General features: G+C 42.0%; 1 protein-coding gene across 1 annotated transcript in view; it reads left to right on the forward strand.

Annotated features, from left to right (window-relative positions):
• Positions 1 to 2,831: 2,831 nt before the first annotated feature.
• PDIA5 (protein disulfide isomerase family A member 5) overlaps positions 2,832 to 12,873 on the forward strand; it is a gene marked incomplete at both ends in the record, with an annotated part of 39,075 nt that continues 29,033 nt past the window's right edge. Inside the window, 2 exons of the mRNA XM_010175368.1 lie at positions 2,832 to 2,958; positions 6,098 to 6,185. Of these exons, the coding sequence (XP_010173670.1) occupies positions 2,832 to 2,958; positions 6,098 to 6,185 (215 nt within the window). The remainder of the gene's footprint in view (positions 2,959 to 6,097; positions 6,186 to 12,873) is intronic.

A 12,873-nucleotide genomic window follows, 5' to 3' on the forward strand; every position in this document is an offset into this window, starting at 1 on the left:
GGTGATAACCTCCCAGTATTGCAGCAGCTGCCTTAGGTGTGCAGGCAGGGTGTTTCTGTCCAACTTGATGTTTTCAGCTTGGACCTTTTGGGTTTTATAACCAGGAAAGGCTGCAACATTAATCTTAATTAAAGGGAGATGATGATTTATTTGGCAGGGCTGACTGGTGCGCTTGTATGCACAATGCCTTTCCCAGTGGGTTTTGGTCTAAACCATAGGATCGGAGAGAGGTGCTGTAGTAAAACTGGAGGAAAATGAGTAAAATATGTTGATTTGATACCTGGAGAGGAATTGGGCAAAGTAGCAGTGGATGTGTGCAATGCGACGTGCTTCTCCCTCCAAGTGCCTGCTGTTCCACTGGTGCAGTGAATTTTCTGTTAGCAGCAACACTGACAAGGCAGGAGCTGAAGCTGTCACTGTTTCCAGAATCCAGTTTTTCAAGAGCTTTATAGCTCTGCCATTATAATAATAATTTTTTTTTTTTTAAAAGCACTGAAATTGGCTAAACATAGCCTTTCCATCCAGGCAAGACATGAAATACCAAGAGTTTGGAAGCATGTCTAAAACTGTACAGATGCTTTAAACAAAGTCCTTAATCCCACTTGGTGTCACGTTGAACGTGGCCTTGTGGCTTTTTTAGTCCAATTCTTTCTTTCTGGCAGTGAGTTCATAGACTAGAATATCCTTATTTGAGTCCAGTTTTCTAAACAAAGAAAGCTTCTAAAAGAAGTAACCTGTAGTTTTTCTTTTTCCTGCTGTATTCAGCCTTAGTTTCAGTGAAGTTTAGGTTTAGCCTCCTATAACTCAAGACATAAATAAAACTTTAAGACACTTGGATAGTTAAAAAAAATTAAGCTGAAGGAAAAAGTAAAAAAAAAGAATACTTATGAGCAGATCTCTCTAATCCTAAATCAATGCTAGATTAATCCCTCCTGTACAGCCTCTGATTGTGATGAGTTTTGAGCAGGAATTTGCATGTCTGTGTCACCTCACTTAGCACAACTATATTTGTCTACTTTGATTGGCAACACCATGTATTTATCTCAGAAAATACACAAATGATTCACATGCAACAGCCTGAAGTAGGAAGGCTGAGCTCTGGACATCTGGATTTAGAAGGATGCGAGTCTGTTGCTTGAATTAAAGCATCAAGGACGTTTATGCTGGAGGTAGGGACTGACTTTCAAATGTGCTTTTTCCCTTCTCACAGTTAGACCATCTGGTCAGCAGGGCTCAGTGGTGGGAATCCTGCCTGTGGAGTGGGATAACTCATTCACTCTAAGCCTCTGTGGCCTGTCGTGCTTTATATTTTATGTTGAAGGTGTATCTTCTGGTAACGAAATTCCCAAACATGCCCTGGGGTTGTTTTGAGGATGACCTCCTTTTCAGCTCAGCTTCTCCCCTCTACCCCATGCTTTCCAAAACTCCCCTTCCCCTTTCCACCTGTAGAGACTACTGGCACTTACAAAATATGCATTGTAGGTGCAGATTTTGTTTCTGTGCCTCAGTGACGTGGTGTTTGCAAATAGCTGAATTTGTAATAAAAGTGTAGTGCCTGGGGCTGCGTGTTGTGACTTTGATTGGCTTAGTGCCTTGTTTTGAATGCTGCAATCTGTAATATACAGGACGCAAGAGCAACAGCCTCTTACTTCTTCACATCCACCCTGGACACATTTTCCAAACCAGCTGGAATGAGACATGGTCAAAATTAGTTCTATAATTAAGAAAATGGTGAACCTCTTGTGTGTGTTAGGCAAATGAGCTGAAGCTTTTAGCCAGGCAATTAAGTGTTAAGGTTTTACTATAAGGTGAATGTAAACTAGATAATTTCTCCAGCTTAGCTTCCCATAATCATACCATTAGTATGAATTTAGTACAGTGCAGAAGGGATCCAGCATAGCATGATGGATAAGATTATTATTATTTTATTATTATTATTGAAGATTATTGCATTACAAATGAATAGCGAAGGCCCCAGTTAAGGTTATGGTTGTATTTTGATAGGAGTTTTACTTTATGGTGGGATAAAAGACAGACTTTGTTCTGGAACGGTCATGATTTAAATAGGCTAAAAGATGCAACAACAACAACAAAATTCTTTGCATAGATACAGAACTGAGATGCAGAGAGGTTAAAAGCCATGCCTTCCATGTGGCCAGTGGAAGCCAAATTTGATCTTGTGGCAAAGGCACTGGTGTGTGTGTGAGGTACAGGACAGCCAGTGGGAAACACCAGCCCTGTTCCACTTTGGGTAGGAGAGGGCTGTGGTTAGTGCTGTAATGCAGATGCTGAATTACTTGCAAATTCTGTTTTCATTTCCTTCATCTGCTCTGTGTCAGTGTGGATTAGTTATTTTAATTTCACGGCTCTCGCTGTCTTCTGTGGGATATCAAAGTACTCAACTGAGTTTGCAGAGTATTCTGAGATCTAGGGACAAGAGTGCTCTCGAAGCGGTAATTTGTTGCTTCTCTTGTTGCAGTATATTAAATTTGCGTAAGAATTTTTATCTGATTATCTGACTAGGGAACAAACTTTTAAAGGGGATGGCTTCTTAATGAAAACCATATTTCTTGATGTTGTGTTTATCTCATCTTTCCAGTTAAGGACGCTTACTGGGAGTGGTACTGGTCCAATTTCAATAAACTATGTGTATGACTTGCCTTTTTTTTTTTTTGGCTTTTGCTGGTCAAATCAATATGATAGTTTATTTAAGGCAGCATGTCTCAAGATTGTGGGAAAAGGTCAAGGCAATTTCAAGAGTAGTTTGTCATTGTGTTTTGTTTCTCAGCATGGAAGCTGAAACTAATGTTTCTGGCTTTGTGTTTCTGTAGGCATTCTTGCCAGTGTTTGTGTACCCATTGAAGATGTCTCCACTCATAGAAAAAATTAGTGACCATAAGGATTTCAAAAAGCTTCTCAGGACACGGAATAACGTGCTAGTGCTCTATTCCAAATCTGGTAAGTCATCCTTTTTTTTTTTTTTTCCTTTTTTTTTTTTCTCTTTTTGATGTCACAGCTCTTTGTGCCCAGCAAGGTGTGCGTGTTTGGTTACCTGTGTACATGCTCAGATGACTAAGCACTTCGCCCTGACTTGCTCTCTGTCCAGTGTTGCCTTATGTGACTACAAGGGCTTCTTCAGAACCAGTGTCCTTTGTTCTAGCTGAGAGACTCCTGATGTTTCACGATTGGAGTTGTCTTAATTTGGTCTTCTCATTGCTCTGTCACATTGGCAAAAATGTACTTTATTCTGGCTTTGTCTCTGAAACTGTCTGCTTGTAATAGCTGTCAACCAGAGCCTTCTGGTGTGTTTATCACAGTAGTTTGCAAGTTTCAATTTCCTGGTGACACTGAAAGGCTTAATGAATAGTTATAGTACTGAAATCAATCCATCTTTGCTTCTGACAGCTTTGGGTGTCCCATGGTAGTCTTTCAACTTTAATTAACAAAATATAAAACCAAAAAATGAGCTGCTTGCATAAAAGGGAGAAATAGCTCATTTCATGTCGTGCCACCTGTCCCCTTGAATCTCTGCTGTTTGCTCTCTCATTCAGGCTTTCCTTTCTGGCTGTTCACTCTTGCTCTTTCCTGTCTGTTTGCCCTTCCTTTTGCTCTGTTCTGATTGTGCTGTATCTTTTCTCCTTTGCTGCCTTGTTTGTTTTGGTGTGTTGTTTTGTGTGACACAAGAAACAATCTTGAAGCTCCATACGAAGTGCAGAATGCTGTTGTGGATGTGGAAGTCATTGGACAGCAGGATGTAAAGTGTATCGCTAAGATGACTTTCCTTAGTGCTGTATTGTTTTTGTTGTTGATTCCTTTTCCTTTCTGCAGGCAAGCAATACAAGGTAATGCTTTGTTTAGGGATTGTGCCCTCTCTTTCTGACCTATTGCAAAGGTGTTATCTCAGTTAAATGCAATGACATTGGTAGAGGTGCTCTGGGTTTACAGTGTTGCAAATTGGAGCAGGTTGTGGTGACCCCCTCCCTCCCTTCACCCCCTCAATATCAGAGAATTTTGCAGACAAAAATATGCAGGTGCTGGGATAATTAACTTTGTTTCCTAAACATATGTGTGTTCTGAAACAGTTAAAATGATATGTGTGACTTAATTTTTAAAAAATATTTGTGTTTTGCTGTAGCGGGGAACTTTGAGCGCTTGAACTTGGCCAAATGTTTTTGTAGTAACAGGTTCAAAGTGAAAGTCATAAAAGAGTATCTAACGCTTTTTGATTTTGAAAGGAACACTTTAGATAAAAAAGACATCTGTATTATTCAGGTTTTTAAAGGGAAAATTTTCTTTTTACGCTTAATATTTTAAGTGGTGATTGCTTTCATTTTTAGAAGCACAACCAGAACTCTTCAGCTCTGACACTCATCAAATAAATGTTGCCCTATGGGCATTGTTCAAAAGCAGTGTTGTGGAGATTTCTTTTTTTTCTGTTTTTGTTATTTAATTGGTTGATTTTAGCAGTCTAAAGCACTGCATGCGGAGCTGACTGTGGGATTAATGTTTCTTCCTAGAACAGTGATCCTTACACAATTAGAAATCTCTTGCCTAACTGTCACCCAGAAAAAGAGAAGGGGAAAAAAGAGGTAGGAATTTGGAGGTACAATTCTAATCCCAGATATACATCCCCCAGCTGTGATGAGATGTTGGCCAGCTGATTGTACTGCTGGAGGAAAGGCTTTGCTTCTCTAGCTGAACAAAACTAGATTAGTATTTCTATCTTGGGCAGAAAATTCCTTGGTCTCAAGAGATGTCCTCGTTTACAGGAGATGTTTAGTTCACTCTACTAGCTGTGTATCCTGTTGGGGATGCTCAACTAGTGAGTCTTCTGGGAGAAGTCTGTCCTATTCTGAATGCTTATTTTTCAAAGGGTTTTTGTCAAACTGTTCCACTCTAAGTAGAAGAATTCCTCCATGTGGCTCCATCCCTGTGTTGCAGAGAGGTGGCAGTTGCATATTATCAGTGCTGGGTGGTAGGAGAGTTTGTTGAGTGCTGGTGTGTGTTGGCTGGCATCTCTGATGGCATCAGGCTCAAGTAAAGGCTGTTGAATGCAAATAAGCTGTTTCTGGCTCAGGAGATCATTGAGGTAAAAATTGTGGTGGTTTAGAGATTGAGGGGACTGTCACTACTTGCTGGCTCTACTTGTCTACTCTGACCTATATAGGCTTCACTTTCAAATGTTGGAGACAAGCTATTGGTCTATAGAGGCATTCGGTCTAACCTGATATAGCTGTTCTTTTATTCAATTAGTTGAAGTAGTTGTGGAGCAGCAGCAGGTTAAATAGATCTGGAAGAGGCTTTGGGTTTCTGTTTTCTGCTTATTGAGGCAGGAAACAGTTTGTTAGGTTTTTGGGGGAACTGATACTTGTTTGAACCTCTATTTTTCTCTCCTGAGCTCTTGTCCCATTTTTCTTCTGTGCTTATTTTTAATACCATTTATAAGACTGTTTTGGAATGACAGTGTTTTCCAAAATCTACATGTGGCATGGCATTATAAAAATCTCAGCTGCATATTTATAATACAGCCAGTTCTTGAAAGAACTGTTCCTGGGTGCTTTCTGCTAATGGTTTTGAGCTCCTCATGACTGTTGGTTTGGGTATCTCCCAGGGTTATTATAAGAATAACAGTGAGTTATTTTCTGTTTATGATAGGGATAGAATTGAGGCCGGCAGAGATGCTGAATGACTTGCCCTTACAGCTGATGAAGGTTCTAAATGAAGTTGCTCTAATTAGCAGGCAGTGGTGCAAACTGGTTAATGACCAGCCACAGGAAAAAGGCAGTGTTGGGATGGAAGCCAGTTTACAGGAGAGGACACAGTATAGCTCCCTAAATGTAGGTCAAGGAGTGTGCCCAGAGGTATGAATTTCAGTGTGTTGTTTAAGGGAGGGCGGAGGGTAGGAGCCACCCAACTTCAGCTGCAGCCAGGATTCCTTCTAGTTTACAGAAGATTTTGCTGATCCCTCTCATACTGGTTTCTTCCAATTACACAAAATGTTCTTCCAGTGTTTCAGAACAAAGGAATGCACCATTGTGTTTTTCTATGTGGAGTAATAATGCTGTTGATTTATTTTTACTATTATTTTGTTTTCCAGCTGCTGCTGCGGAAAGCTCACTCAGGTTACTGTCCAGCGTGGCCCAGGAGGTGAAAGGACGAGGTACTATAAGCTGGATAAACTGTGGGTATGTGTCATGCTGTTTTTCTCCTTTTTTTCCCCCCTCTCCCTTTTTGGCTTTTATTGGTGACTTAGCTTTTTTGATGGCTCTGAAACTTTTTGCCTGTAGCTGAACTCACATCATTCTGTGCAGTTTGTTCATAGCTGTGGGGAACCTACATCTTACCATCCTCTCTTCCTTCGGTCCATTGGGGGGAATAATTTTTTCCTTATGGCTGTTGTCACTTCTCTGACAGCGTGTTTCTCAGCCTGAAGCTGGAGACCCCAGCTAGCATTGCCTTTCATGGGGGGCACGCAGCATGAAAACTCTGACTGTTCTGGCTTTCCCACAAGCTGGGGAAAGAGGAATCCCACATGTGCCTCAGCTGGAGGGCAATGCAGTTCTGCTCCGACAGCAAATGTTGCACGAGCAGTAGGGCTGTTTGCTTCACTTTGAAGCATCCACCCATTTGTGTTTCTCAATAAAATGTGCTTTCTCTAAAGAACTTCCTCTGTGCTTGTATAGGTTCATGGCAATTTTTAAGGTGAAGGCGGGAAACTTGTTTTTTGTAAGTGGTTGCTTGTTGCAGGGAGGAACCAACAGGTGTGTACTTTCTGGTTTGCAGATGGTGAAAGCCTCCACTGTGGTTCTGCTCAATAACACGTGGCCTGTGGTTTTAGCTTGTGTACCATAGTGCACCTCTGCATCTTTGAGAGCTTTGCCTGCAGGTGGCAAATTCCCCTTCTTGCACTGCAGAGGTACAACCTGCTGTCTGCCTGTGTGTTTGGGTGGTTTGCCATAGTAGGAACAAATTGTACGCTGTGCAGAAATCTGTCAGCTCTGAAAATAATGTGCCTCCCTTAAAATTATACTTTTGAAACCAATCTCCATCCATCAAACGGTGACCTAGAATAAGTCATTAGTAAATCAAAGTTAATATGCTTTTGTTGGTGGTTAACCTGTCTTGCTTTCCCCCTGCCACCAAGCAAGTATATCTCCTATGGAGTCCTCTGCTTCTGCTTTCTGTTAGCATTCTGCTAGGCTTGTCCAAATGCACAGACACCTTCAGCTCTGCCCAACTGATGAGGACAGTGTTCCAAGTAATTCACTGGCAGAAAGCAGGGCTGCTCCTTGGAGGTCAGTGAAGCCTGTACCAGTTCCCACCTGCTGAAAAGCCAGCAAATAAATTGTATTGACCCTGAGAAAGAGAAGGTTGCGTGGAGATCTGACATACCTCTGAAATATTATCTCCTTTTCTAACAAAAGCATTGATAAACAATTTTTGGTTGTCAGTAACGATGGCTGCCAAATAGGATACTGGGCCAGCTTCTTGACTTTAGTCTCTAATCAGCCCCATTTGTGACACTGGAGTAGGCACTCCACCTTTTTGTGTCTTCTGGTTCCCCTTTGTTGTAGGCTACATCTGTGTTGGGGGACTTAGCGCTTACTGTGTGTGCGTGTGATCTGTGTACATCTACTGGAATGATGAGGCTGGCCCTTCAAAATCTGGCCCTTCAAAATGCTACTGTAATACAATGAAGCAAATAACCATCTCCAGGATTTATTTTAGTTCTGGGTTGGGAAAGGAAAGATTCAGTGTTTAGGACTTCAATTTGAAATCCAGGGAAGTTTTGGCACTTAGTTCAATGGATCAGTCTCTGCTCCTGAGTTTTTAAGTGATGAGGAGGGAAATGTGGTGTTTGGTTTTGCTGTATAGTAAACTTCAATTCATCAAACCCTAATATGCTCTCCCTTTCTGGATGTTGTCATATAAACTAAACTTTGCTGGGGAAGTTACTTGCAAGAAATATATTTTAAGGTCTCCTCCAGGTAGTGCTTTAGTATGTTTCATAGGAAGCTTGGTGCTTGCCATGCCTTTCCTCTGACTGTGGTGGGGAAATAGTTAAGGTTCCCATTTGTAATGAGAGGTGAGTTACTCCCAGAGATTGAAGCCTGGTGAAGGTCATGCTGTAAGAGGTTAGGAAATGTGGGGAGCAGATTTGTAGGTTCCCAAAACTTGCTTTTATGCCAGTAACATCACAATCAGATGACCACTTGCTGAGTGACTGGCAGTGGACAGGGTGCTGTAACATGGCAATAGCTGTAATTCTCTCTTCCAGGGTCGAGCAATGCTTCCTTTCAGACCACTCATTTGGGGAGAACCTGGAAAAAATAGTTGATCTGTCCAACTGTAGCTGGGTATTTCTCAGAGATGTCTCTTCTATCCCTCCCTCCTGCAGAGGAATGTCATAAGAGAGTTTGTGAATTTGTCTCATGGGGCAAGGTGAGCTGGAAGACCAGCTTGTGGCAAAGGAGGTCTTGATGCATGCAAAAAATCCCCCTAAAACAACCCCACAACCCTCCCAAAAAAACCCCCCAAACCAAACAAATAGTTTGAGCCTGAACCAAGATTTGTGGCTGATTTGCTTGTTAAATCTTTAAAGCATTCTGAAATCAATCTCATAGTGTTGAGGTAACTTTTAAACATTTTTTTTTTCCTAAAAAGATTTTTTTCCTTTGCTTATTGCTTTTTTTTTGTGTGTGTATATGCAGGTGACTACAAACTGCTGCCCAGCTCATTGCAGTGATAATAGGCGAGAGGCTGCAGTAGTGCTGTCTGTCACCGGCCACAAAGGGCCAGTTGTAGGGCCTGAGCAGCTGAGTCCTACCAGAGCAACTCAAGCTATTCTCCCAGTGCAAGCATGCTATGAAGCTTATTTGCAAGTCTTCATGCTGAAACAAACAGCACACAGATGCAGGGATATTTACAGCACAGGCTCAATTTGTTTTACAAATATTGACAAGAAATGGCTTGTTTGGCAGCAATATTTAGCAGGGAATTTTGGCTTTGCTCTTCGCATCTCGCTGTAGCGGACTTCTCTGCCTTCAGATCCAAGCATTGGCAAGGCTGGCATACATGCAGAGTTGTGGTGTGTGTCTCTGCTTCCCTGTGGTGATGATGGCAGTCTTTTTATTTTTATTTTTTGTTTATATGTGGTGCTTTTTTTGCTTCTTGTCATTCCCTTTCTTCCCCTCATTTTCAGGAGAAAACAGGAACGTACTGCTCCGCTGTTGGAAATCGTGGATCGCTAAGCCTCGGCAGTGTGTTCTGTGTTTCATACGGCGGAGGGGAGTGTGCAGGTTTGCGGCTGGAGGCGAGCTGCCTCAATTGCTGGCTTACATGGAAACTGCCTTCCCTGGCTTCGGCTTTTGTTGAGTCTGTGGTTTGAGACAGAGGTTAGACTTGAGCTTTCAGTTCCAGGTTGAGTGGTCTCAGGGAGACCAGAGAGGTTAGTTTTTCAGCATAATGTGGGGAAATACTTGGTTTCTTGCTGAGACAGTTGATATGCAGTAGAGGAGACTGCCACTTAGCTTGTCACTTTGTGGTAGGATAGCAGAGGTCACCAGAGTGCCTGGGCTTAGGAGATGTGAGGCTGGGAAGTGCCAGGTACCTACCTCTGCTGTGCAGTTAGGCTCGCTCGCATCAAGTGCCACGCTGAGCGCAGCGCACCCAGGGACGCCTCTGCGTGCAGGATTGCAGATAAGGTCCTCGTTCTTGGGAGGTTTCAATCGGTGTGTGCAGGCAAATAGGTGCCTCCTGCTAGAGACTGAAGGGGCAGCATGAGAACTGATTGCAGCATTGAAGTGGTCAGTGTTTGCTCCCATGTGCTGAGATAGCTTCATGTTTGACTGTGTATAGAGCCACGTATGCTATTTCAATTGTCAATAAAAGGCCCACAAACAATGTGACAAAAATATGTTTTATTCTAGCCTTTCCATGTTTTAATTAGGAAGTCCTTGCTGAGGCGTTTGATGTTGAATGAACAGTGGTGTGAGAGATTACAGAATATTGAATTAATAATGCCTGGTAAAATGCAGTCTTCTGTGTGATGGCTACTTTTTGTTGCTGTCAGTTTGAACAGAGTGCTCTCTGCTACCTTTTGTTTACTTCCTTCCTGTAATACCTGGTGCTTCATTTCTGAGTTGAGGCCAACAGGGGTAGAGCACAGCGTTGCAGGTTGGTAAATCTTCAGAGTGTCCCAGAGAGATTGTAGAATGATAGAATCATAGAATGGTTTGGGTTGCAAGGGACCTTAAAGACCATCCAGTTCCAACCCCCCTGCCATCAGCAGGGACACCTTCCACTAGACCAGATCAGTTCTCTTATGAGCAAGTATTTTGAGACTCATGTTCAGGGGTATGTTAATAGGAGCTGAGAGTTCCAGGTTGTTGGCTCTGTGGATGATTCACTTGTTACTTTGTGCTGTTAAAAAAGATGTATCTGTTTTCCAGGCAACTGGGTAAATATTGCCTGATTCATTAGTCACTGGAGTTTGGAGAACTTTGAAAGGAAAAATGCTACAGCAGCACAAATGAGTGCTCTTCATTTAATGTGTTCAGATGCTATTGGTATGGGCATGTAAGCAAGCAGAGGATTATTATTGAATTATTTTCAGTAGGAGGCTGATAGGAGTTTTGAAAATAGAAGGGCTTCATAGGGAGTCAGAAGTTTAAGATGCCTGCAAAAAAAGAAAGTGTCTTACCCTTTTGTGCAACCTCATATCGGATGCTGCCAACTGTGATAGCAGGTTGGGGTGCAGCGGAGCTGGTGTGTGCTCCACAGGCAGGTGGACTTTCAGTGTGTGTGCTGCAGAGCCTCTGTGTCCTCTCTCGTCTCCCTAAACCTCCCTCTTTGGAGGTGCAGTACAACTGGAGGTAAGAATTGATGTGGTTAAGTAAAAGAGCAGTTTTGTGAAAAATAGAAACTCCTGGCAAATCCTTACGGTGCCAAGTAAAAGGTACAAAGTAACGTGCCTGGTAACACAATAAGATGGAATTACTACTTGAGTGAAAGATGAAATTTTTGTTGCTTGTCTTTAAAGCAGACAAAGCTCCAGTTCCAGTTTGTGATGCCCTGAGGTCTGGTTTTGAAGAATAAACATTATGAAGTCATCCTCTAGCCTTCTTGAGTGGGTTTTGTGATGGATCATGGGGTGGCCAAGGACTGATATTACTTGGAAGAGCGAAAAACTAGTTTGGATGAAGTGGAAAAAAAAGTAAAATTACTTTGTTGAAGAGAAGAAAATGTTTGACAGGTTATAAAATGCATTGTGGTCAGGTACAGCTTTGAGGAGGTGGCAGAAGAGGCTGAAGCTAGCTCTTTCCATTCTGAATGTGATTTAATGAACACTTCTGGGTTTTCCTGTTACTGAATTGTCTTGAGTTTTTTATTGACTGCAACTCCTGCCCAATTGTGGACTGGTATTTTCAAAAAAGCACATTATTTCTTTGGATCTGGGTAATTATTCTCTGCTCAAACTTGCATGGTTCTCTTTACTGTAGGTCCCAAACATAAACAAAGCTGTGTGATTTCCATCTGCTGTCATAGCGCTTGTGCTTGGCTTTGGCACATTAGACTGCTAGGAAGAGGAAATACCATCTGGTTAAAATGTCTGACTAATTTTTGGTTGGTTTTAATCCCACTTTTTCTGCTTTTATGTGTCATTCTTGTAGTCCCTTTTGTGTGTCCTGTGCATCATTCTTGTAGTCCCTGTCCCAGATAGTGACTTCTTGTTGTTGCAATCCCATGACACTTAGCATAAAGGTAAGGCCATAGTTTGGCTGATAAAGCAGCCCTTTCCAGGCTGTGCATCTAAACACGTGCTGCTTCATGAGACAACCAAATCTGATGAGTAGTTGTATTTTCTGGGATTTCTCCCAATTTCTGTGTTTATCTGCCTTTTAGGTGAAATTTTCCTTCTCAAATTTCTTATTTCCTAATGGTTTGATAAAGGAAGGCTTTACCCATACACACAATCATAAATGAATTTGTTTAATGCCTTGAAATAGCAGGGAGGAATTTCAGAAATAAGACTGCTGGTGCAGATGGCAGTAAGTGTCATTTAGCTCTTTAGTTTTTACCTTCACTCCTATAAAGCCCATCAGAAGTAGGATTGGCTTAAGAGAATAAGTCTACTCATTTTCTTCCCTTGTAGCTGAATTTTAAAGCTGATGAAAGGCTTTGAAATTGCAAATAAAAATGACCAGATCTAATGGAGGGAGAAAAAAGGAAGAAGAAAGTAGTGCTGCTCTTGCACTGATGCAACCCCTTCCATCCAAGTAGATTTGTAGTGTCTGGGATTTCTACCTTTTTCTACAGTTGTCTTGAAGGCAAAGAGCAGCAGCAGCTCCGGAATGGATGGTGCTCATGTTTGGTACCAGCCTGGGGGAGGTAGCAGGGGCTCCGTGCGCAGTTGGTTGAGGGGAGGTAAGGCAGGTATCCATCAGGAACACTTTGCAAATGCACTTACACTGACAACGTGGTCCTTGTGTGGGTGCAATTTCTATAGGCAAACTGTGCGTTTGTAGCATAGATTTTTCGATGCCTTCCTTCTGTCTCTGTCATAACCTATTTGCGCAGCAAATGCTATTTTACAGCCCTTTTTTTTTCCTGTAAGAGTAACCATGCAGGAAGTGCTATGCCAGTCTGAAAAAAATTCCTTTTTTTAAGTAAGCTCTCAGTTTCTAAAGTATCTAATGTAAAGCCATTTAGTCTGGTATATTGCATTAATTCAGAAAGGCAGAGCATTTCACTAAAATCCACTGTAGCGCTTGAGTGTACGAGCCTGGGCTCGTGTCTCAGTTTCATCCTAACGCTGTGTATTCCATGGGTTTTGCCTAGAGTTGCTCATTAACTGTCAATCTTCAACATTCC

This window comes from Antrostomus carolinensis, unplaced genomic scaffold (genome assembly GCF_000700745.2).
Source record: "Antrostomus carolinensis isolate BGI_N321 unplaced genomic scaffold, ASM70074v2 scaffold15919, whole genome shotgun sequence".
In the NCBI taxonomy this organism is placed as follows: domain Eukaryota; kingdom Metazoa; phylum Chordata; class Aves; order Caprimulgiformes; family Caprimulgidae; genus Antrostomus; species Antrostomus carolinensis.